This window comes from Aulonocara stuartgranti (assembly GCF_965226115.1).
Source record: "Aulonocara stuartgranti genome assembly, chromosome: 6".
Taxonomy (NCBI): Eukaryota; Metazoa; Chordata; class Actinopteri; order Cichliformes; family Cichlidae; genus Aulonocara; species Aulonocara stuartgranti.
In genome coordinates, this window is record NC_138944.1 from 23,293,050 (window position 1) to 23,317,500 (window position 24,451).

The 24,451-nt window shown below is 40.8% G+C and overlaps 2 protein-coding genes across 4 annotated transcripts in view; one reads left to right on the top strand and one right to left on the bottom strand.

Annotated features, from left to right (window-relative positions):
* Window positions 1-893: 893 nt before the first annotated feature.
* acsl1a (acyl-CoA synthetase long chain family member 1a) lies at window positions 894-21,599 on the top strand. Of its 3 annotated transcripts, XM_082537011.1 has the most exons (22): window positions 904-1,006; window positions 7,791-7,943; window positions 12,744-12,956; window positions 13,418-13,532; window positions 13,614-13,678; window positions 13,776-13,877; window positions 14,501-14,600; window positions 14,730-14,905; window positions 15,530-15,562; window positions 15,764-15,815; window positions 15,927-16,000; window positions 16,741-16,818; window positions 17,215-17,349; window positions 17,452-17,586; window positions 17,819-17,914; window positions 18,000-18,072; window positions 18,164-18,252; window positions 19,251-19,367; window positions 19,456-19,599; window positions 19,713-19,814; window positions 19,909-19,980; window positions 20,350-21,599. In XM_082537011.1, exons 3-22 carry the CDS (start codon window positions 12,762-12,764, stop codon window positions 20,488-20,490), a joined length of 2,094 nt encoding a protein of 697 aa, XP_082393137.1. In that variant the 5' UTR covers window positions 904-1,006; window positions 7,791-7,943; window positions 12,744-12,761; the 3' UTR covers window positions 20,491-21,599. The 3 variants fall into 3 exon arrangements, with proteins under 3 accessions (XP_082393138.1, XP_082393136.1, XP_082393137.1); XM_082537012.1 differs by lacking the exons at window positions 7,791-7,943; window positions 16,741-16,818 and adding an exon at window positions 16,613-16,690 and having other exon boundaries at window positions 894-1,006; XM_082537010.1 differs by lacking the exon at window positions 7,791-7,943 and having other exon boundaries at window positions 894-1,006.
* primpol (primase and polymerase (DNA-directed)) overlaps window positions 20,788-24,451 on the bottom strand; it is a 6,334-nt gene continuing 2,670 nt past the window's right edge. Inside the window, exons 5-14 of the mRNA XM_082537013.1 lie at window positions 24,086-24,233; window positions 23,921-24,002; window positions 23,718-23,827; window positions 23,446-23,608; window positions 23,260-23,357; window positions 23,004-23,090; window positions 22,688-22,796; window positions 22,528-22,604; window positions 22,382-22,428; window positions 20,788-22,306 (exon numbers count right to left, since the gene is read on the bottom strand). Of these exons, the coding sequence (XP_082393139.1) occupies window positions 22,070-22,306; window positions 22,382-22,428; window positions 22,528-22,604; window positions 22,688-22,796; window positions 23,004-23,090; window positions 23,260-23,357; window positions 23,446-23,608; window positions 23,718-23,827; window positions 23,921-24,002; window positions 24,086-24,233 (1,158 nt within the window). The 3' untranslated portion in view covers window positions 20,788-22,069. The remainder of the gene's footprint in view (window positions 22,307-22,381; window positions 22,429-22,527; window positions 22,605-22,687; window positions 22,797-23,003; window positions 23,091-23,259; window positions 23,358-23,445; window positions 23,609-23,717; window positions 23,828-23,920; window positions 24,003-24,085; window positions 24,234-24,451) is intronic.

Genomic DNA, 24,451 nt, shown 5'->3' on the forward strand with positions numbered 1-24,451 from the left:
TTGCCCTCCATACAGTAATCATTAAAAACACTAAAACCAACACAGAATTGAATAAAAACTCAACATTTTCAAACAATAAAAGTTAAACCAAAATAAGAAGATAAGCCCTGGAAGCTAACTGAAACTACACCTAATTAAAAAACAAAAAGTCAAAATGAAATAAAAATTAATTAGAAAATACAAAACTAAGATAATTGTGATTGTAACTTTATGTGTTCAAATTGTGTATGTAAGTATATTTTATGTATTCCACTAGTGGCATGTGCAGTGGGACAGTGGATATATTGGAAAAAGATGTTGAAGATGGAAAATGAGGAAAGGCAGCAGATAGAATTAGAAGACTTACATATTTGACTAATGACAAACACATGATAAATGTTCAAAGTACCCTGTTTAAGATTCAAGTGGTGATTTCTGGCTGGTGCTTGATTGTCTGGTTGTCAGGTAGTAGTTGTTAACAGGTGTTCACATAACTTCTTTGAAAAGCTTGTAATTGAGTATTTTTACATTGTTGAATTGGAACTTTTAATTTAAGGTGCCTTCAGGTGCCACCTTAAATTGACAGGACAAATGGAGCTGCAGATGTTTAGTCTATTCTTTAATCAAATGAACTCCCTAAAGGACTGACTGTATATTTTAAGTTGGGGGTGGAAATAACTTCAAATAGTCTCACTGCAGTCATTCACTAAACCTCTAAACATTATTCTCCTGAGTAGCAATTAAAAAAAAGTAAGGGTGTCTTAAAATTAGCTAGTATTCGTTAATTACTCGATTCGGATGTACCTGATTTCATTCACATGGATGTGAAACGCTCTATCGACCGTCACAACTAACTGACCAATGACCGAACGCCTCTCAGACTTTACGAAAGCAACACGTGAAGCCGCCTCTGATTGGCTGGTAGCTGCACCAGCTGAACAAAGTGTAAACCGCCACTGCCGCCCGCCGCTGCTTCTGCTGCCGCTGCTTCCTCAAGAAACGCGTTAAAGTCTGCTGCTGCAAACAGGTTAGTGCCAACATTTGACTCTTAAAAACCGAAAAAAGGCAGCGTAGCTCTGAGCTCCTCTACCGAGGCCCGTGTGCAAAAGTTAGAGCAGGATGAAGCCACCGAAAGGGCTGCTCTTATTGTTGCTTTAAATAGACCAGACCCCAGCCTCGTTTTATGTCTTTTCTCCGCATTATATCTTCGTTTCCGCTAATCTGACGATGAGCAGCATGATATTTAGTGCGTGATCAGAACGAGCTGTTCATTTTTGATGTTTGTGGGTCTGTTTATCAGCGACAAACCCGCGTGTAGGCTGAACGGACCAGCCCTCTGAAAAGAAAACAGACAGGGACACGTAGCAACAGGGATGAAAACGTCACCAACGCCTCTGATGATAATCCTTTTTCTTTTTTTTCAAAAAAACTTTTTATTTCATATGTATCATTTCTTTATTACTAACATCACTGCTGATAGTCGGTGTGAGCGTGCTACACGCGCACGTCATTGTTAAATAAAGATAAGAAGTGGACAAGGAGTAACAATGTAACTGTTATCTACTGTGGTGGCATCCCGCCAAATCACTCATAACTCCGCCTGTGTGTGTGTGTGTGTGTGTGTGTGTGTGTGTGTGCGTGCGTGCGTGCGTGTGCGTGTGTGAATGAGTGACCAAAGTGGTCCGCACCGGATAGTAGTAGCGCGTGCTGCCGTTTCCTCCAATTTCCACTCAATGTCAAAATGTTGGCGACATCTATTTTGTTTAAAATGAGAACATGGCTTTTAGTGAAGCCACCGCCGTGAACTTGAACTGTTTTTTTTTTCCGCTTTTGGAAAGTTGTAAACTTTGAGAATGAATCTGAAAACAAGGTTTTGCTTTTGCTTTCTGACCACAGTGTGTAGCTGTGCAGGACCAAGTTGCTGTTTTAAGGATGATGTGCTAAGCAACAGGCAGATATTCCAGGAACTTTCCATGTCCTTACCAGTGACCAGTGGAGCATATCATAGTGACACAATGTCTTTGACGTTCTCATTAGAGATCCACCATTGTAGTTTTCTTGGCCTATTCCAATATCTGATTTTTCACCTAGTGTGACTTGCCCATAGTGATTTTTGTGTATTTATTTTGTGATAAAGACTTATTTAAATGTGACATGCTTCTGTAAGTTATATACTTTTCTCTCAACACTGAAAGTAAACTGTCCTGCCCCTGGAAAAAGTTACAAATAATGAATGAACATGAGTTGCTGTACACCCACCTTTACCTGACATATTTTACCACAACTAACAAGTGCAGCAGATTTATTTATAAAAATAAATGTCTGGTACTTACATAATTTTTCTGTATTTTTTTTATATTGTTACCAGATAACAGATCATCAACCTTTTCCCTTTTTTCTATTCCTCTCCCCATAACTGATCTGATCCTTTGCTCATACCGAGGCTGCTAGCCATTTTGCCTTTGTTAGCTTCTTAAAAATGTCCACATTTAAGTGTCTTTTTAAGTTTGTTGTTTCAGATATGTTTGCAGCTTACTTTAGTGACCGTTACGTCGAGTTTGCGTGGGACTATTTGCCTGTGCTGCCATGTGTGAGTAATGCATGCATGACCAGCCAGTCACCAATCCACGTTAAGAACAGTGGAAACTGTGTAATTCTGGTTCCTGGCTGGTCAATCAGTGCATCTCAATTTCTTTCTCCAGAGCTATTCTGACTGGCCTGTGATTGCTGCCCCTTTGAGATGCAGATGGCCATCATTTCCTCTACAGTCAATTGTAGCTCTTTCATTTGCCAGCAGATACTTTATATCTTGCCTACTTGTGCTGGAGGACAACATGCATGTTCCAGATATCAAATTAAACATAAGATTGTTGAGCAGACTCACTTTCATGCATATTAGACAAATCAAGCAGGTTTAACAGCTTGTTGAAATGTGAAACATTCGTGTGTTTAGAATTAACTGCAGATATGAGAAAAACAGCAGGTTTTCCACTCAAAAGCTGGACTGTTTCTGTCATTTCCCCTCAAAGGAAAAAAATCTCTCAGACTAGAAGTCATGGACAGCTGGTAGCCGGTAGTTGGATACTTGAGTATTATGAATAAGTTCCAGCCTCTTCTATAAGAAAGAAAATGAGGTGAAAGTGAATCATAATTGAGTGCTTAGCAGTCAGTTGTTGGTGTACATCACTTTTTGGAGAGCAGCTCTGATATGTGCTTGTGTCTGAAGGCGTTTTTATGCAAACTTCCTCTAACAGGAATCTCTGGAATGCCGCCTGCTGTTTTCCTCCCATTTTAAACCCAATTTTTGAAACACTAGGTAATGCTGTTGCGGTCATGCAGGGCAGTCACATGAACAGTTACCATAAAGATGCAATTGTGTGGGCGGTTTTAGTACTCAAGTAGAGGAGGAGCTTTCATTAAAGCAAACCCAGTATGTGGCACAGCGTGGTTTGCCATGTGGCCTTTAGTCTTTCGACAGTACCAGTATCAGCCTTTCTGTCTGCTTTGGTGCTAGCAAGGTGGAAGGACTGAGCTGGATGATGTTTACACAACAATCAGCTCTGGCGTGCTGCTTTTGTGGCAGATTGCTTATAAAATAAAATAGTAGTTACATTCTTGGAAAAGATGATCCAAAATCAATAGGATCTTGGAGGATCCCCCTTTTTTTCCTCTTAGCACCTCTTTAATGAAAAAACTGCTAAATGGATTCAAGTTTGCCACAAATCCACTGACATTTCTAGCCCTCCATGTGATCTGTGTTAATTAGCACATGTTAGCAAGCACAACTATTTACCGTGTAAATAGTGCTTGCTAAACTTCAGATTGGCAGCAAATCTTAGCGATTTAAAGGATAGTGATGCAAATTAAAGCATAATGATGCTTTTGGGGTTTTATAATGTAATGTTTCACTGTGAAAGCACTATGTTAGGTTGTTTTTTTGCTTTGCCCCAATGGTGTGTCGGGAGTTGTTAAGAGTTGTGTGACCTTTGTCCTACTTAAGCGAGCTCGTCCTCCACCCTCTCTTTCCCCCTCCGCTGTGTGACCATGTGACTTGGAGTGTGTGGTTTCATCAAGGAGGTTATGACCTGCAATCTTTAGTCTGGTTGTCTTGTGCAAGATCAGGTCATGTGTCCGAAAACCAGGGTTAAAAGTCACAGTCAGCCAGAGGATCGCAGGACATGACAGACTATAGTGAAGCCTCATACGAGTTAAAGCAGGCCTCCTGTAGCTGTGCTGGGATGTCTCTCAGTGTAATGCTGGTCATGTCAGTTGGTCTGCCACGTTGATCACATAAAAATGGGTGGAGGTCTTCTCTTCCTGTGCGCCTTTCAGAGTGCTCCTCATCTGCCACGCTAATCAGGAAAAACTGGTTTGTCAGTTGCCTTTAGGGTGTGTGAATGCCCTTGTGAATTTATACTGTATGCAAGGATATCTCATTACATCCATAAGAATATATTGACTCCTCTTTTTTTTTTTTTTTTTTCTTTTAATCACTTCCTAGGCGCTGTGCTGTGCTTTCAAACTGTTGAATTACCAGTGAAGTTTTTGGTGTTTCCTCTCACCAGTGAGAAAGCTGTTGTCAAGTTTCAACACATGTTGCATTAAGCCTGGTCTCATCATGAAGAAGTGATGATATCGTGTCTCGGAGTACAAAAAAGTGTGCGCTTTAGTGAGCAATTTAAAGAGGAAAGTCTTTAACAGACCAACAATGATGAAGTGGAGCAGGCACTGATTTATAGATGCGCACGGTGATGATTTACACTGAAATACCATGCTAGTTTCTTTATCTTGGTATATCAGAAAAGAATTGTACTGTTACATATCTCAGTTAAACACAAAGTGCTTTTTAGAAGACCCTAAAATGGGCAAGATGCAGAAGATGCCCTCAGAGATCGGTTTATGATTCACTCTTCTCAGACCATTGCAACCTGACACCACACAGACTTTGCACCAAGGAGCTAGCAGGTTATAACCGTTTAATGTTCGCCTGTATGGACCTTTTGTGTTGTCACATGCAACTCCATCAGGGTCAGCGTGCATGTGTGAAAATGGTTTTAGCTACTGTCAAAACCATGTGTTCTCACACAGCAGAAGCAGTGCTTCACTGACACTAACTGATGCTTTTTTATTTCTCAGCTGGACCTACTATTGACCGCATTTGGGTCTGAAAGAGGAAGCCAGTGTGGAAGTGCTTCAAACCTGCATTCTTCCTAATGGCAGGTTATGTGCGTTATGGTCCTATTTTGAGTAAAATAGACAATAAGGGGTATGCTTTAGGGAGTGGCGACTTTGGGATTAACAAGTCCCTGCCATATGAGCGTGCAGCGTCCTTGGTTTCTCAGTTAGTTCCACCGCTCACCTGTGAAGTTTGGTTTCAACAAAAGAAATTTAAACATTTATTTTAGTACAGCCATAACACAACACACGTTATTTAATTTACTTAAAAAAGACACTTACTGTTTTAGTTATACTGTATACCACCCCAGTTCATGTAAAGCTGAGAGAAAGCAGCTGACTTGTTAACATGGGATTATGTTTTATGTGTTTAAAAGCTTAATGTTTAACCCTCCTTTAATAAGGTAGTAATAATGAGATTAAACAGGTTTATCTGATGCTCAACAACTGACTAAGCAGCTCAGTATCACACTGCTTTAAGGTTTCAGATGTCTTGCATCATTCCTCTAAGAGGAACCAAAGTATTTCAGAAGAATTCAAGTATGACTGACCAACTGTGCTTTTTTTGTAGCTTCCTGACTGCGGTAAGAGTGTCTCTTATACCAAACAGCTGTAACCTGCCTGCAAGCTTGAGGCTGTTGCCAACTTATCTTCATGTTCTGTTATGTGTCAAATGAACCCACTGCCCCTCCACCTCTTTTTTCCAGTGCCTTATGTTTGTGGGGTGACTGCCGAGCTGGCTCTGCCATTGGCTCCTCATCCTCCCAGGCCAAGTATGGTTAGTGGGGGGTGGTGGTGGTGGTGGGTGTAGTGGTACCTTTTGCCTCTGACAACTCTTAGCAAAGCATGACACCAGTGTCATGTGCCACTGCTGGCCATCAAACAGAAACGCGTACTCTCAGAGTAGGTCTGTAATGAACACTTGCAAAATAAGATGTGTGAAGATGTCACTCGGTCTGTGCAGCGTGTGGTTTACTGATGCAAATAATAAATTATTGAACCAAGATTGTTAAGTTATTTCTATATAAAACCAATTAAAACAAAATCAGGCTTACAAAACAATATTTTTAAAATATTAACACAACACAAAACACAATCAAATCTCCAAATTTCTTAGGTTTGTATTTTAAAATGTTAAATGATTTTATAAACTCATTCTTAATTTATTAGGTCATTTGGATCCCTGCAGGCTGTCTTGTATGGTAGGCTAGTGTAGGATTTTTGCATCAGTGTGATCTGTAAATAAAGGAGTGGATACAATGACATTGCCTTTGTACCTGATGAAGATCAGTGTGGCATAAACACTGTAATTTAATAAAGGGGTTAGTAGTAAGCGAGACATGTGCATGAGTTACATTTAGTCATTTTTTTGGGACCTTTTTTTTCTCTGTTGCTCATTAAGGAGTTCAGAGATTTTGAACGAGTTGTTTATCAGTGTGAAACCCAACTTATGCTAATGAGGTCCTATTTTTAAATGTATACTTTACTTATGATCAACAGGTCCAGAAAAACAGCTGTAAAAACGGTGTCCCGTGAATGTTTTGAAACATGATATAAATAAAAATATGGAAGAAACACCCTTCAACCATGTTAATTTTCAGTTTGTCCATCAGAGGGCGCACTGAAATTTCCTGTTTGTTTGGATCACTACAGTTAAATAAATAACTAAAAATGTAAGAAATGTAAACAAAATCTATTTACATTCCGTGTGTCCCAAAGAAAGAAAAATATCAGCCGATATATCAGAATATCACATTTAAATCACAGAATATCGGTGATTTAAATGTGATATTCTGTATTCAGTATCAGTCTTAAAAATTAAAAATGGCTTGAACTCTTAAAATTATTCATATCCACACTGAGTTTTCTTGACTCCATGCATGTCTACATTTTAGCCTGCATGCTTCCTTTACTTTTCACAAAAATCTGCATTCACTTTGTTCAATATAGCCACAACTTATCACACTTATTCGACTCAGTCCACGATTTGCTAGAGCCAGAAGACTTTAAATCCATGTAGAAACTGTGTAATACACTAAATGTCCAGGCTCACAAATAAACTCGTCTTAGTTAGCCATCATTTTTTGGAAATGTTATTTTATTCATCTTAGACACGAAGGACTCTGCACATATGGTTTGCACACATTATTTGGTGACTTTGTACATTCTGAGACGAGTGTATGTTGGTGTCGACATCTCTGCTAGATCAGGTCTGTCAACATATCTATCACACAGAATACACAGCATGACATATAATCAGTACGTACCTCTTTGTTCCACAGCTTCATTAGATTGGCTGCTCAGCGACACAAGAACTTAACACTCCGTTTGTGTAGATAAAGACAATGTGTGATAAGATACTGGTGATTCACTCTTGAATAAACATAAATAAAAATGCTCGAATCACTCAGATCAGCTTTCAGTTTGTTCTGAGCTTTTTCTAAGATTACTTTTAAGCTACTTTTACAAACAGACAAATGCACACCTGTGTTCACAAACACAAAAAGCTCACATCAGTAAAGAAACCGGCAATGAGTTTGAGTTACCCGTTAGCTAAACAGTACCTCAGTGAGTGACTTGTGTGGTGTGTCGTGTGTGTGTGTGTGTGTGTGTGTGTGTGTGTTTCTGTTTGAAAGGGGCGTGTTTCTGCTATTCATAGTTGTGAGAACTTCAGAGGTCTATTAGAGGTCAGTCTGAGTCCTTCTAATAGCAACTGCAGCAGCACAGGGCCTTTCAAATATCCACTGTGGCCACGGTCTCGACCTTTCTTCAGACACACGCTGTGAGCAGTGAGTAAAGAGATTGATTTTTATTTCTGCCTGTCAATAATCAGTGCTTAGATTTGTGAAAATGTACTTAGCTGCACTTAAGGTTGTCCTTGAGGTGATTTGAAAGAGATGTTATTGCTGCTTCTCTTTTTTATGGTGTTTAAAAATACAGTTTAATTTAACGTTTATGATTTCGGAACCTTTTTTTTTCCTTCCGAGAGGATAAACGGATCCGAACACTTGTAATGAATGTAGCCTTTACTTTGTGGTTTGTTCTTCAATATAAAAATTCTCATCTCAGCTCAGTTTACAGTAGTTATTTGTCATTTAACATGTGTATATATAAATTTAATTGAATCCACAATTATAAGTCAATGACAGCGTCACTGCAGAACTTTGTGCCAGTTGGCAGTGGTTCCATTTGTCACAGGTTTGTTGATAATAATAGAAGTAGGTGAAAAGTCAATTGTTGTTGCTGCTCGCTCATTTACCCCACAGAGGTCAAAAGAGTTAAACAAAGTTCATGTGCTTCCAGCCGCCCAGGCTGATTTAAAAAAAAAAAATGTGAGCTGCACAGAAGGCAGCGTGAAAAGTTGTAGCTCTAAATGATTATTTAATGTGCTGCTTCCATATTAACTCGTAATAATTAAAAAAATTCTAGTTGACTATTTTAGTGAATTTAAATAGCTTTTTCCTTCTTCGGGCTTCTCTTATTTCATTTAACATGTCATTAAAAATCAGGCATTCAGCCTACTTGTGACTCACTTTTATTGTTGTATGAATATTTTATTAGAATAGAGCCATATGTCCATGAGAGTGAAGAGCGAGCCCAGCCCAGTGAGCTCATTTCTAAACCATCCAAAGCAGAAAGCTTCTCTTCCTTTTGTTCAGCATCTGCGGTCACCCATCTTGTTATATTTCCACTGAGGTTTGTGATCAGGAAATGTGTCAGGAGTCATTTTTATTTCCCATGTCCTTGTTGTCAAATGCACAGCTGTTGAATGGGATAGCACATCCTCTTCTTTTTCTTCTATTAACAACATCAGTTAAAAAAAAAAAAAATTCACCTGCATAATTTAAAAGACAAAGATAACAAATAACACAGTGCAGCAGGGGATAAAGTTGACCTTGAAGCTGCCATCTATTTCATATATGAAAAAATATCATTGTTATGGAAAAACACAACATTTGCACACAATAAATGATCTGACTACATAAAATGAATGTCAGATTACTGAAATGTTTTCAAATGAAGTAGAAGAACTGTGGAAAATTACCTCTGCAAGGGAGGAAGTTAGGAAATAAAGCTGAGTAATCATGTACCTGTGAGGTGACATTAAAGTGAGTCTGCTTAGGGAGATTTCCTTTGCTAGAATATAACTTATAAATAAAGGCACATACTAGATGGATATTGACGTCATAAATAGCAGAAATCTTAAGCTTCCAAATAAAGGAACAGATGCGATATATGACTGAACACGATGCAGTCCTAACAAAACACTTCTGTAAGAGTTCTGCAGAGAGCAGCAGGAAACGTACTCGCTCAAACTACATTACAAAAGGAAAGATGGGGATAAATGAAACTATTAATCATTAAGGAAACTGGTTTTAAGTGCAAGATGGCTAACCCTCCTCATTGTATCAGTGGATTTGTTGATTTTTCTGCTAACCCAGCCAGTATGCTTTTTCAAGCGCTTATCAACCATAATTCCCAGGAGCTGATATTTGCGGCATTTCAACAAACGTGATTATAATTTTTGATTATTATTTATTTATATATATAAAAAACACCCAGCACGCCCCTGCGGGCGGTTTATCCTTCAAGCTCGGGTCCTCTACCAGAGGCCTGGGAGCTTGAGGGTCCTGCGCAGTATCTTAACTGTTCCCAGGACTGCGCTCTTCTGGACAGAGATCTCCGATGTTGTTCCCGGGATCTGCTGGAGCCACTCGCCTATCTTGGGAGTCACCGCACCTAGTGCTCCGATTACCACGGGGACCACCGTTACCTTCACCCTCCACATCCTCTCGAGCTCTTCTCTGAGCCCTTGGTATTTCTCCAGCTTCTCGTGTTCCTTCTTCCTGATATTGCTGTCATTCGGAACCGCTACATCGATCACTACGGCCGTCTTCTTCTGTTTGTCTACCACCACTATGTCCGGTTGGTTAGCCACCACCATTTTGTCCGTCTGTATCTGGAAGTCCCACAGGATCTTAGCTCGGTCATTCTCCACCACCCTTGGGGGCATCTCCCATTTTGACCTCGGGACTTCCAGGTTATACTCGGCACAGATGTTCCTGTACACTATGCCGGCCACTTGGTTATGGCGTTCCATGTATGCCTTGCCTGCTAGCATCTTGCACCCTGCTGTTATGTGCTGGATTGTCTCTGGGGCATCTTTACACAGCCTGCACCTGGGGTCTTGCCTGGTGTGATAGACCCCAGCCTCTATGGATCTTGTGCTCAGAGCTTGTTCTTGTGCTGCCATGATTAGTGCCTCTGTGCTGTCTTTCAGTCCAGCTTTGTCCAGCCACTGGTAGGATTTCTGGATATCAGCCACCTCCTCTATCTGCCGGTGGTACATACCGTGCAGGGGCCTGTCCTTCCATGCTGGTTCCTCGTCTCCCTCCTCTTTCTTGGGTTTCTGCTGCCTGAGGTATTCACTGAGCACTCGGTCAGTTGGGGCCATCTTCCCAATGTATTCTTGGATGTTCCTTGTCTCATCCTGGACTGTGGTGCTGACACTCACCAGTCCCCGGCCCCCTTCCTTCCGCTTAGCGTACAGCCTCAGGGTGCTGGACTTGGGGTGAAACCCTCCATGCATGGTAAGGAGCTTTCTTGTCTTTATGTCAGTGGCTTCTATCTCCTCCTTTGGCCAGCCTATTACCCCAGCAGGGTACCTGATCACGGGCAGGGCGTACGTGTTGATGGCCCGGATCTTGTTCTTACCATTCAGCTGACTCCTCAGGACTTGCCTGACCCTCTGCAGGTACTTGGTGGTTGCAGCTTTTCTAGCGGCCTCTTCATGGTTCCCATTCGCCTGCGGGATCCCCAAGTACTTGTAACTGTCCTCTATGTCTGCAATGTTGCCTTCTGGTAGTTCAATCCCCTCAGTTCTGACTACCTTCCCTCTCTTTGTTACCATCCGACTACACTTCTCCAGTCCGAACGACATTCCAATGTCATTGCTGTATAGCCTGGTAGTGTGGATCAGTGAATCGATGTCTCGTTCACTCTTGGCATACAGCTTGATGTCATCCATGTACAGGAGGTGGCTGACAACTGCTCCGTTCCGTAGTCGGTATCCGTAGCCAGTCTTGTTAATGATCTCACTGAGGGGGTTCAGGCCTATGCAGAACAGCAGTGGGGACAGAGCATCTCCTTGGTAGATCCCGCACTTGATGGTGACTTGTGCTATGGGCTTGGAGTTGGCCTCTAGTGTTGTACGCCACATCCCCATTGAGTTCCTGATGAAGGCTCTTAGGGTCCCATTGATCTTGTACAATTCTAGGCATTCCAGTATCCAGCTGTGGGGCATTGAGTCATAGGCCTTCTTGTAATCAATCCAGGCAGTGCACAGGTTGGTCAGTCTGGTCTTGCAGTCTCGGCTGATTGTTCTGTCTACCAGTAGCTGGTGTTTTGCGCCTCTGGTATTCTTGCCAATTCCTTTCTGTGTCCCGCTCATGTATTGACCCATGTGCCTGTTCATATATATATATATATATATATATATATATATATATATATATATATATATATATATATATATATATATATATATATATATATATATATATATATATATATATAAAAATCTTGATGTTTTAAACACAAACGTAATTACGTATTTTCATTTTCCAGTATTCACATTCACTGAAAGAAATATTCACATTTACATCCAATGTTTGACTCATTGTAAGTCTGGTACTCAGATTTTTAAACCACAGAAGAAGAAAAAAAAAACAGTTGCAGTGAAGAGTTGGTTCATTACTGAATCACTGAGCTGTGCTGCTGCTCCATCTCTGCGGTGAGCCTCGGATGATTCACTCTTAGTTTATCCTTGAAGCTTTTATTTTGCGCAGTACGTTTTTGTGTTAACGCGTCAGTTTGCCAGAAATAGGTGTTTGTGTCAGAGAAAAGTGAAAGCTGTAGACGTGATATAGTCCTTTTAAAAACATTTGGCTTTTGAGATCGTGTTACAGCAGTTTTACAGCAAATATTAATGTCAAACCTGAGATCACTAGGCTGGGTCGGGATTCATGTGTAGCTAACAGAAGGTTTATAGGGTAAATCATGCCTGTTTTTTAAGCTGATGCTTTAGTTTTATAGAGTACATTTCTGTATGTGTTCCTGTTGTAATGTGAAGGTCAGAATGTATTATTAAAACAACGGTTTAGCCTGGTTTGTTTGATTCCTTATAGCCTCAGAAAAGAGTCTGGCCCTTTAAACATGTTGCATGATGAGAAATGATAAATATTACCCTGGAGCCTACAGGTGGATGGCAGGGTGGTGTAGGTTGGAAAAGCAGCAGCACTAACGTGTCTGAGGGACAGATGGCAGATTTCTTTACAGCTAAAACAAACCACAAAACCAGGGCCTGTGTTTCGAACATGATGTGAGAAAAGTGAGGCCGTGAAACTGTTCAGTTTGAGTTGCCAGCATCAAGTAGCTTCAGGCTCTTTACAGAATTTCACTAAATGGAAAAAGTTCCTATTACAGTCATATTATGTGCTAAATATTTCACTTCTCCACACAAGTCTCTGAGCTAAATTAAAACTAAAACTTGAGACCAATGACATTTATTGTTTTCTGTTTTTCTGCAGGTTCACTGCAAAACGACCATGCAGGCTCAGGAGGTCCTGAGACAGCTGCGGATTCCCGAGCTGGATGACTTTCGGCAGTACGTCCGAGGCTTTCCCACCAACGCCCTCATGGGTATGGGTGCCTTCGCGGCCATCACCACCTACTGGTTTGCCACCCGTCCAAAAGCCCTCAAACCACCCTGTGATCTTGGACTGCAGTCAGTGGAGTTACCAGTGAGTGATCTCTTTTTTTTTTTTTTTTTTTTCTCCAGTTAAACTCTCTGGATTTAGGTTTCGGTTTTACGGTCATATTTGTTAGTGGAATTTCTGAGGTTTGATCCCTTTTGCAGTGACGCTGGGCAAAAAGCACTGAACAGTTGACTTCATTCACTGGAAATGTTAATGGATTTTCTCCACAAACTCAATCACAGCTGGCGTTAGTGTCAGTTTTAGGAGTTACAAGCCATGACTTCATCACTTCCTGTTACATTAAAAGTACTAAAATGTTTTTCACACAGTCACTGTTGGTGCTGCTGATGAACGGGGCCTCATTGAATGTTGTTTTATTATTTCAGGGTGCACAATGTTGTCACTTGTAGCCCAGTCTTTGCATTGGAGCTCATGAGTAGATAAACGTGTTAAGGGATCATGGCGAGTTTGCTAATTATTAGTTAATGAACTCTGTTTCCTTGCAGGGTGGTGAGCGTGCGAGAAGATCGGTGTTGTGCGAAGACGGCTCTTACCTGACACACTACTACGACGATGCACGCACGTTATACGAGGTGTTTCTACGAGGGCTCAGAGTATCAAGTCAGTGTCTCTCTTGTACTTGCTAAATGTGAGAAATCCCCAAAGACGCTGATGTTGGATAAACGTTTCTTTCTTTTGCAGATAATGGACCTTGTCTAGGATCGAGGAAACCAAACCAGCCATATGAATGGCAGACTTATAAAGAGGTTAGATGGGCACCACGGACATGCCAGTGTGGGATTTTACAACCATCAAAGTGGGAATTTATTTTAAAAACTGGATTTAATTTTATTTTTTGCACAGGTAATAGATAGAGGAGAATGCATCGGCTCCGCCCTCCTTCACAGAGGACACTCTCACACAGGAGACAAATTCATCGGCATCTTCTCTCAGAACAGACCAGAGGTAAAACTTACGTCATCCTCTCATGTTATCCTACGGTGTTTCTGTTATCACTAACCACAAGCTAACTGCATTCCTGCGTTACAAGGGCAGATTAAAAGGGTAAATTTATACTGCGGACACTCCTCTTTAACTGAGGAGATATTTGTTTGGTAATTTCATAGTAGATCAGCAGTTTCTGAAATACTGAGATCAGCCCGTCTGGTACTAACAACCATTTCATGCTCAGAGTCATGATGCTCATGTTGAACTTGAGTAGGTCATCTTGACCATGTCTGTAGACATAAAAGCAGGTTGCTACCCTGTAATTTGCTGATTTACATTAATGAGCAGCTGAACAGGTGATCCTTGCAAAGTGTCTGGTTTAGTGTAGACACACTGCACACTTCTGATGGGAGACCTGGTAGAAAGAGTTAGGTAATGACTAATTCATCCATCTGACATAAATACTGTTTGAAGCTGTTATATTGTTAGTCAAAAGGTGTATCAGATATTGAACTCTTTCCAAATTTTCCATTAAGATCTCTGTGACATAAATGATTCTTGTAGCATTACCAAGTTGTTTATTGTTCTTTTTCCTTTTTTTCCACGGCTGAACTCAAATGAATGATACTGTTTCTGTGCAGTGGACCATTACAGAGCTCGCCTGTTACACGTACTCCTTGGTGGCTGTCCCGCTGTATGACACACTCGGCGCTGAAGCCATTGACTACATTATTGATAGAGGTATAAAAAAGGGCACCATCTCACACTAACCACATGTCGCCTGCAGCACTGTCAGAGTGCTTTATAAATCAAGGGCCGTGACGATGGAAGATTAAATTAATGGTTCGCTTGGCGCCGTCTGTTTCACAGCCGACATCTCAACGGTGATCTGTGATGTCCCTGAAAAGGCCCGGATGATTCTGGATTGTGTCAGCGGAAAAGCACGAGTGGTGAAGATGATTATTCTCATCGAGGCGTTTGACAGCGACCTGGTGACCCGCGCAAAGGAGAACGGCATCGAGATCCTGAGTTTAAAGGAGCTGGAGGTGAGAATAAGAATCGGATTTGTCATTTTTGAGTTTCACAAATGTTCATTCTTGATGTGCAGAGCAAATTGTGTCATCTTCTGTGTTATGTCTGCACTATGGAGAGTAGTCCCCAGAAAGTTGATTCTGTTCATCTTGACGTAGATTGTCACTGGGAGGAACGTTTCGTCACTCATCCAAGTGACTTCTTCAGTCCCAGCTGACTGCAGGTTTCTTCAACCTTATGAACAGTACATAATGGCATAATGCTCTTTGATTAATTCTTATGACCATTTTCATATTATTGATCAAGAAACTGACCTCACAGCCGATTCTTCAACAGTGGTGCTATTTTCAGTCATTATGCAAATATACTGTTTATAAGGTTGAAGAAACCTGCAGTCAGCTGAGACTGAGTAATGCCTTACCGGGATGATTAAGCATGCATCAAGACACTGTTGAATAGAACTGTAATTTTGTTGCATGCATGTAAAAATGACTGTGAAGGCGACTCTGGTTCGAATATTTCAGCCTGTTTCTGTTTGTGTTTTTGAAACCATCCAGCCGTGTTCGAGCTAAGTAGAAATCAGACCCTTATCAGGACTTCCTGCAGATGTACTAATTTTTGTACATTTTTGTTTCCAGGCCTTGGGTAAAGCTAACCTCAAGCAACCAGTGGTGAGTAGGAACAGCACGCCATCTTTATCTGATCTACTGACAACATGAGTTTTTTTTAAAGGCTCTTCTTTTAGACTAAATTACTCCAGTGAGAGTCATTGGTGAAACTTCGATGAATTTGCTTGATCAACTGGTGTCCATCTTAAAAAAAAAAAGTATTTTAAATGTAATAGACGTATCAGTGTTGCTCTGTGATTACAGCCTCCCAAACCAAATGACCAGGCTCTTATCTGCTTTACCTCTGGAACAACAGGTGAGTACGGGGTTGTTATTGCGTTAACATTTCAGAAATGTTATGTTTTTATGTTATATATCATCATAATTGTTTTTTATTGTGTTTGTTTTGCTTAAACTTTACTTTCAGGATACCCAAAAGGTGCAATGATTTCTCATGAAAACGTAGTCTGCAACACTGGCGCTTTCATTAAATTGACCAAGGTAAACAAACCCACCCACCGGCACTCTAATATTTTCAATTGGTTGATCTCACTGAAACCTTTCCAAACAATAATAACACAGAGGCTCTGGGTCGCCTTCAGGTTGTCATCAGACTGTAAGAAATCATGTATCCTCTTTTTTTTTTTCATGTACTCCTTTAAAGATGCGATAAATGAACATCAAAGATGAGAAAGAAAGGCAACACCTGATTTAAAAAAAAAAAAAAAAAAAAAAAAAAAAAGCATTAAGTCTCAGTTCTTAATTAAGTTAAATGGCGTTTTGAAGTACACCACCTGTTGTATAACGAATGTAAAGGTAGATTATAGAAAAACAAACCATGTCATTGAATTTATTTGCTAAATGTAATAAAAAAGCCAAAATCTTCATCCATCTTTGTAGAAGCTGATTCGGAACAGTTCAATCAAACATTTTCTTTTGTTCTCATACGTTTTTTTTCTACGTCAGATGGAAAAAAACATGAAGCTGACTCATGGCTCTAATATCCCTGTCTGGCCCCTGTTGCCTCTCCTTGATTCCTCTTTGTATTTTCCTCTGTCCGTCTGTCTTGCTCCCTCGTCTGTCCCGTCCTGTGTGGTCTCATGCGTCGTCTAGGAAACACTGAAGCCCTCAAGTAAAGATGTGCTCATCTCCTTCCTGCCTTTGGCCCATATGTTTGAGCGTGTAGTGGAGGTAAAGTACAGAGTGCTTCACCTGCATGTGTTTTGTGTGTTCCTCTGCAGGTAAACTGCATGCTGAACGCCAATGACATTCACGTATCCTATCTCCCTCTAGCTCACATGTTTGAGAGGGTTGTGGAGGTATGTTGCTTACCTTAAGATGCACAATGAATTTATCAGTGGAGGTAATATTTAGGAGTCAGCAGAGAAGGACTGCTAGTATAATGTTTGTGAGACATGAGATGTGAGACCCCTTAATGCCTAGCGTATAGTATTTGATACATGTGTTTTTGAGTTTTATCAGCAGTGTGAATTATACAATTAAAGGTTTAAAATTTGTGCACTCCTTCATGTTTTCCACAGTTGTCCAGTAGGTCAGATTAGAGTCTTTGGCAGACCGATTCTGGCCCTTGTGCCTTACATGTGACTCCCCCGCCTTAGTGTGTTTAGATGCAGCATTAGTGCCCTCGTGTGGTCAAAAATATCATTTTTAATTTGTCAAAGTTGGAATGAGCAGCATCTTTTCCCCTCCATCAGTATGTCGTACTCGTCCACGGGGCTCGAATCGGCTACTTCCAAGGGGACATTCGACTCTTGATGGATGATCTGAAAACACTCCAGCCAACAGTTTTCCCTGTTGTCCCCCGCCTCCTCAACCGCATGTTTGACAAGGTCAGTTTATGCTGTTTATGTGCTTTTGTGGTCAGAAGTGCCGTTTCTCTGGTCTGCTGCTTTGCACGAAACACGATTTGGATATTTCTCATTGCTCTGCAGGTTTTTGGTCAAGCCAACACGCCACTGAAAAGATGGCTGCTTGATTTTGCCTTCAGAAGGAAAGAGGCGGAGCTTAAAAATGGAGTGGTCCGAAAAGACAGCATGTGGGACACACTCATCTTCAAGAAAGTGCAGGTAAACACGAAACACTTTAAAGCACTTGGAGATGTTACGTGCCACCTAACAATCTTTCAAAGAGCACGTACACTAAAGAGGAACAAAGACACAAAATGGATAAACACGCCCACACATTTGACCTTTTCGTCAAAATTATTTTGTTAAATGAATCTGCAGCGGTTTTTGTGTTGCATAATAAATTAGTTTTGAGTTGACATTTTGGAGCTTTCATGTTTGTTTTGCACTGTAGGCGAGCCTCGGCGGCCGTGTGAGACTCATGATTACAGGAGCAGCCCCGGTATCCCCGACCATCCTGACTTTCCTGAGAGCTGCTCTCGGCTGTCAGGTGAGCCACATTCACAGTCATCTCATCTGTAATTTTTTTTAATACTTTGTTTATGAATATCATTAATAACGTAAACGTTTTCCAGTTTTATGAAGGTTACGGTCAGACTGAATGCACAGCTGGCTGTACCATGTCGATGCCTGGGGACTGGTCAGCAGGTAAAATATAAGACTTTCACTAAATTTTGCAATTTGTAGACACAGTGATGCTTGTAAGAATGAAACGACACTATGACTGCTCTGTCATCAGGTCACGTTGGGCCTCCTCTGCCCTGCAATGCTGTTAAACTGGTGGATGTGGCAGAAATGAATTATCTGGCAGCCAATGGAGAGGGAGAGGTGAGGAATAGGATTCGTCGAATGCATACGGCCATTACGGAGACTTGCAGTCAGTTTTCACACAACCATACATCCCTGTAGAAAAAAGTACTGCTTACTGCTTCTATAGGAATTAAGAGCAGCCAGGTGGTGATATACAACTGATCATCAGAAGGGTGTGAGCACCTCTGTGACACACAGCATAATTAAAAAAAAAAAAAAAGACTGAACAGGCTCGGCTTGTTTTAGAAGGGTTGCCAAGACCAGGCAGCTTCTCCTTTCCTTTAAAAAGAACATGTCGGGTTTGCAAAGTTGCATCTGAACAAGTCGTGAGATCAAACTGTTTGCTCACAATGCACAGCTTCATGTTTGGGGCAAAGCCACACACAGCATATCAGCACAAACACTTCATACCAGGTGTCAGCACGGTGGTGGAGGGGTGATGACTTGCACTTGTTTTGCTAAAGTCAAATGTGAGCCCATCTGTCTGACAGCTGAAGCTCGTCTTTTTTTCTTGGTACATGGCTGCGAGCAGATTTCTAGAGGCCAAAACTGAATTTATTGTTTTAATAACATGAACTTTGTGTAACAGGATCCAGAATTTTTTTTTTTTTTTTTTTTTTTTAAAGAAAAAGAAGCAAAAACGCGACACAGAATTTAAATGCAAAACTATTATAAACATATTAAAGAACCACAATATGTATTTAAGTGACACATTTCTTCTATAAAACTAACATGGAAATTGTATTATTTTGAAACTAGCCTCAGTGTCCTGAGGTTTACATTATCCTCATACATTTTTAATTCAATATTCTACCACATAATTAGAAGCTTGCCTTAGATACAACAAAAGGAAACCCTTTAAAGGAGAGGCTGTCCTTTAACATTTGAAATCAATGTTGGCTTCAAACGGGGACGTGAGCGAGAAACTATTTGTAAAAACAAAATGTAGCGGGGTTGATATAAAAACAAGAACAACAAACCAAACAGCTTCTTATTTATAATCTCGGTTGTTGTAGGTGTGCGTCAAAGGACCAAATGTATTCCAGGGATACCTGAAAGATCCTGACAGAACAGCTGAGGCTATTGATAAGGATGGATGGCTGCACACTGGTGACATTGGGAAATGGCTTCCTGTGAGTAAAACGGGCTGAGTGGTGATGCGAATGGTGATGATCACTGTGCATAAACCTAAACTTACATTGCTCTTGTGGTTCCCTGCAGAATGGCACTCTGAAGGTTATTGACAGAAAGAAACACATTTTTAAGCTGGCACAGGGAGAGTACATCGCCCCGGAGAAAATTGAAACCATCTATGTTCGCAGCGACCCCGTGGCCCAGGTGTTTGTTCATGGTGACAGCTTACAGGTAAGGCTTAAATCTCAGACTTTTGTTTCTTTTTTTTTCTTTTTTTTTTAAATCTACACAAATAGTCTGTCTGAAGCATTTGATTCTCATCTGGTCCATGTTGTGTTTTAAAGGCATGCCTGGTGGGGATAGTGGTGCCCGATCCTGACTTCTTACCTATTTGGGCCAAGAAAAAAGGGTTTGAAGGCTCTTACTCTGAGCTGTGTGACAACAAGGTCCGATTTATTACTATCAGCAATCTGAACATGGACTCTCACTCTGTATGCCTGTGTAACATCTTCTGACCTTTTTTTTTGCTTTTGCTTTTAGGATGTGAAGAAGGCAATTCTGGAGGACATCTTGAATTTGGGCAAAGAAACGGGACTCAAGTCTTTTGAACAGGTGACTGGTCCTGTCTAACTTCAAGCACAGCCAGTGCTTCCCACAAACAGACTTCATTTGAACTGAATGTCCACTGAAGTAAATTTGGAAAATAATTTTAGTTTTTCCACTCAAGGAAAATATTGCCAGGAAATTAATGGTGCACAATCACTTTGGTTTTATTTTGAAAGATCCAAACATGTCACTGTGACTGTGCTAATCTCTCATCTTTTTTACATGAAAAAGCACGAGTGAGTCTCTTTCTGGTTTCAGTGCAAGATTTACACTTCAGAGACCCAGAATTTTGCAATATATGCATCCTTAAAAATTATTTGCAGCAATACTTAAGTCAATGTTTGCTCTGTCATTTATCTTTTTTCCCCTCTGCAGGTGAGGGACATTGTGTTACATCCCGAGATGTTCTCTATCCAGAACGGTCTGCTGACTCCAACCCTGAAAGCCAAGAGGACTGAGCTTCGGAGCCACTTCAGAGAACAGATCGATGAACTCTATGCCAAAATTAAGATGTAAGCCAAGTTCAAGGAGTATTATAGGGAAGCCATTCAGAGACAGCCAGAACCAAACAGTGTGCTGAGGGAATCCGTCTCACTTTCTCTGCAAGTGACAATCTTAACAGTTATATGGGGGAAAAGCTTTCAGGATAATTGGATAATGAATTTTAAAAGTGCATTTTATCCCCACTTTGATCAATAATCACACAGATCCATTATCCCAGCTAACACTGGCTAACTGGCAAAGAGATCCGCAGAACCCGCACCAAGTTTCTTGTGTAGTTTATCCAAGAATAAGGGTTAAAATGGCACAGAGGAAGTTTGACTTCTGCTTTTATGTATGACAACTTCACGGTCAGAAAGGTGAATCCTGAAAACATTTCTGCTAGTTTTATTCGTGAGAGCAACAAGAGAAAATCTTTGAAAATACTTCTACAACAGTGACAGATATTAACTATTTATATGCCATGACATTTCATGCTTTGGTTATCTATTTAAGGGGATATTTAATATCATCTTTTTGTAAATAGTGTATCTGCTGGAAAATTTGTGTACAGGGTACCATGCCAGATACTCTGTAGCTTCCCTGCATTCCCATATTTCTCAGTGCTGCCGGATGAAGGACTTTGATGAGGTTTTTGGTTAACAGCCTACTGAAAATCATGTTGGTTCACAGATTTTGGGCTTTTGTTTTTGGTGTTATTTTTAAATGTTGCATGTAACATATTCACTGTTGCTTTCTAAATGCCTGACATTGCATTGCCAAAAGCTGAGGAATGAAGCTGCACAACCATCGTTTGTATATTCTGCAAGTATTTGGGGTAAAAATAGTAACAGTGATTTTTATCGTTGATCAAACAGTTTCCATGTCCTTTGCAAAATCAGCAGTCTTCATTTCAGCCATTTGAAAAAAAAATTTTTGTTTTTTGTGAATGCCGGTTTTCTGACTGATGAATGATCGTGATGTACATCCAATCGTGTCAAAGACCTCTTAACAGCACAAGCTGTACTGTTTAGTTGGTTTTTTTTAATGACTTGTGATCTCAAAAAGGGAGAACGGTCCAGTTTTGTGCTATAATGGAAAGTGTATCTGTCAAATGTACCAAATAAACACAACATGGTCGTGCAGTTGTTAGCACTGTCACCTCATAGCAAAAAGGTCCTCCATGCTGCCATTCGGTGTGGTATTTGTGTGTGTTCTGTCCAGGTACTTCCAGGGAGTGTTTATAACATTAGCAGGAGCAGTGAAGGCAGCCTGGAGATGGTGGAGAAGATGACCTCAAACAGAAACTTGGTCAAAGATTTAATCTAGTGTGGTCTGCGGTGTTGATCTGATCACATACCCAAACCATCTCAGCTGGCTCCTTTGAATGCAGCAGAGCAGCAGCTGTGCTATGTTACAGTTCATGTTCAGTTTAAACTTGAGCAGGCAGTCAAGGATCTCCACTTGAGCAGAAGCACAAACACCTGCAGCTATGTACAAACCAGGGGTGTCTCCACGGAACATGTAATAAAGTATTTATTACATGTTTTCGCAACGTTTAAAGTGCTGCCAGCGTCTTTAATGCAATACTGCAAAAGAACACAAATCTCATGCTCTACTGGGAATCAAAATCAGCCATACAACTGAGCAGGAGCTGGTCTGAGATCTCTTCACTCTTCTCTTCAAAATCGTCTAGACTCTCCAAATAGTCCTGATCATCCCGTTCATCTCCCCACACATCAGATTTCTCCTCCTCTGTGTGAGTTGTGCTCTGTGGGCCCATGGGTTTATGTTCCTGGCTGCTTTCAATGTTGCCAGCATCGTCCATGAGGTACACCTGGTCCTCCTCATCCTGTAAGAAACAGAAGACGTGATTACCGACTGATGCATGTTAAAGCTAAAACACTGTTAAAATAAATTAACTAACCAGCGTCAAGACGTAGCTGATACAGATCTCTTGTGGCAGTGGGTAACCTGTAACAGGGACATGATGTTACCTCACAGTCAGATCATGTTTCCTTGAATTATTTCAACTACAAGTCAGTATGGCAGCTCTTTCGGATCGTGACATACTCGAGGACCTGAAGTTCCTGCATTCAGGATCGTGGCACTTCTGGTACCACACATCCTCTTTCAGATCCACAACGATCCTGCAGAGGGTGACAGAGCCAAATCAGAAAGCGTAAGAACACTCGACCATCTTCAGAAGATGAAGGAAACAAACTGCACTCACATGATGTTGTTGCTTTTGTGAAACCGCCCCACGTTTTCACACCAGCGGTATTTGGCGATGTCATAAACGAGAAGTTGCTCTGCGGCAAAGTAGTTCCATCGTCTTAAGCCTGTCAAAATTTATGAGATCATAAACGTCAGGTAGGACGATCGATGTGAACTGCCACACTTTTCTTTTCAGGAAGAAAAAAAAAAACGGTAATATCTAAATGTTTCACTCGGCTGGATGTCACGTCAGAAAACCACAATTTTAGGGCAGATGAACTCTACAGACTGAAATGTTTCACGAGCAAATGTTTTCACTGCATAATACTTACTTCCTTGTATCCCATCCTTTCTAACCACCGTTAATACAAAGTTGTCCACTTCTTGGTGAGGGGATGACAGGAAGCCAGAAAGTGCACCTGTTGGTAATATATGGGAAAAAGTTTCACGAATCAAATCATTTCACACTGAGGTTTTTGAGGTGAAACCAACAATAACATTTATGCCATAGACTGACTACATGCAGGAATACTTCACATATGTATATGCAGAAGATTAAGAAAAACTCTGGTCTCGGTTCAGCATTACCTGAGTCTGAATCCGACCCTTGTTGGGACTTAGATGGGGAGATTTTGGGCTCACTTGATTCTGGGACATCCCATGTAAGAATCCTCTGACCTGTGAAGCTGATACACGGGAGGAGAGATTATGTGTGGCCCTTTTTAAAAAAAGATCACAGCACACCGGAATCTGAGCTGTTTGTGCCCAATGTACCTCACGTTACACACTAAGGAGGCCAAGAAAATGCTTTCCTCCAAAGAAGTTCCCTTCTCAGGTTTGGCAATACACTGGTTATCTTCTGCCACAGTGAACGCAGCATTCTTCCCCGCTTTAGATGACTTGTACAGGCGGAAATTTCTGTTCTTTGTATAGACACCTATGTGTTGAAATAAAAAGCCACGGTACGTGAAGGGAAATTGTGTAAATGCATATCTTTACACATAAAAAAAGGACATAATAATTTTTAAAAATCTGATTTCCCTCACCAAGATCCACAAAGAGAGAGTCTCGACCATCTTTGCTTTTCACCTGGAGGAAGCTGAGGTCTCTCCCTTCCTCTTTACGCCTCTTCATCTCTGGACTTGCTGCTTGAGTTCTACTCAGGGCGAATAAGTGCAAAATTTTAACCTTAAACACTGAGCACATAGAAATAAAAACATGCAGTTTTTACAGGTCTGGGAGAACAAACCGTGTTTCCACTCCATTATCAAGGTGGCTTCCATTTTTGGGTTTGTTCAGGACAGGCTGAAGAATTGCATGAATGAACCTCCCTACAAAATCCCAATCAGATGGAATATATGACTATTAAGCAGGTATTAACAGGCTGATGTTTTCCATGTAGGGCTGAACATACCAACATGAATGTTGTCTTTGAAAGCTGCTTGTTGAAGACAGAAGATGAGATGTCTGCTGAATTTCTCCTCAGTGCTGGAGTCCAGATTGAGGACATTTTTCGCAGAGCATTCAATCCCATAAACTTCCAATAACTTGTCACAGACGTACTGTCACCACACAAAGCAGAGAGGGGTAAACATATCAAATGTTTAGACAAGAACTTTTACTATTTCATGGAAAACATGAGCTCAGTTTGAATTAGATGGATGCTGAATGATGCTAAATCACATACTGCATCTATTAAAGCAGCATGGCTTCATAGTAGAAGAGTCTAGGTGCAGTCCAGACCTTTTTCAATGGGACAAAATTTATCTCCCAGAAGTCC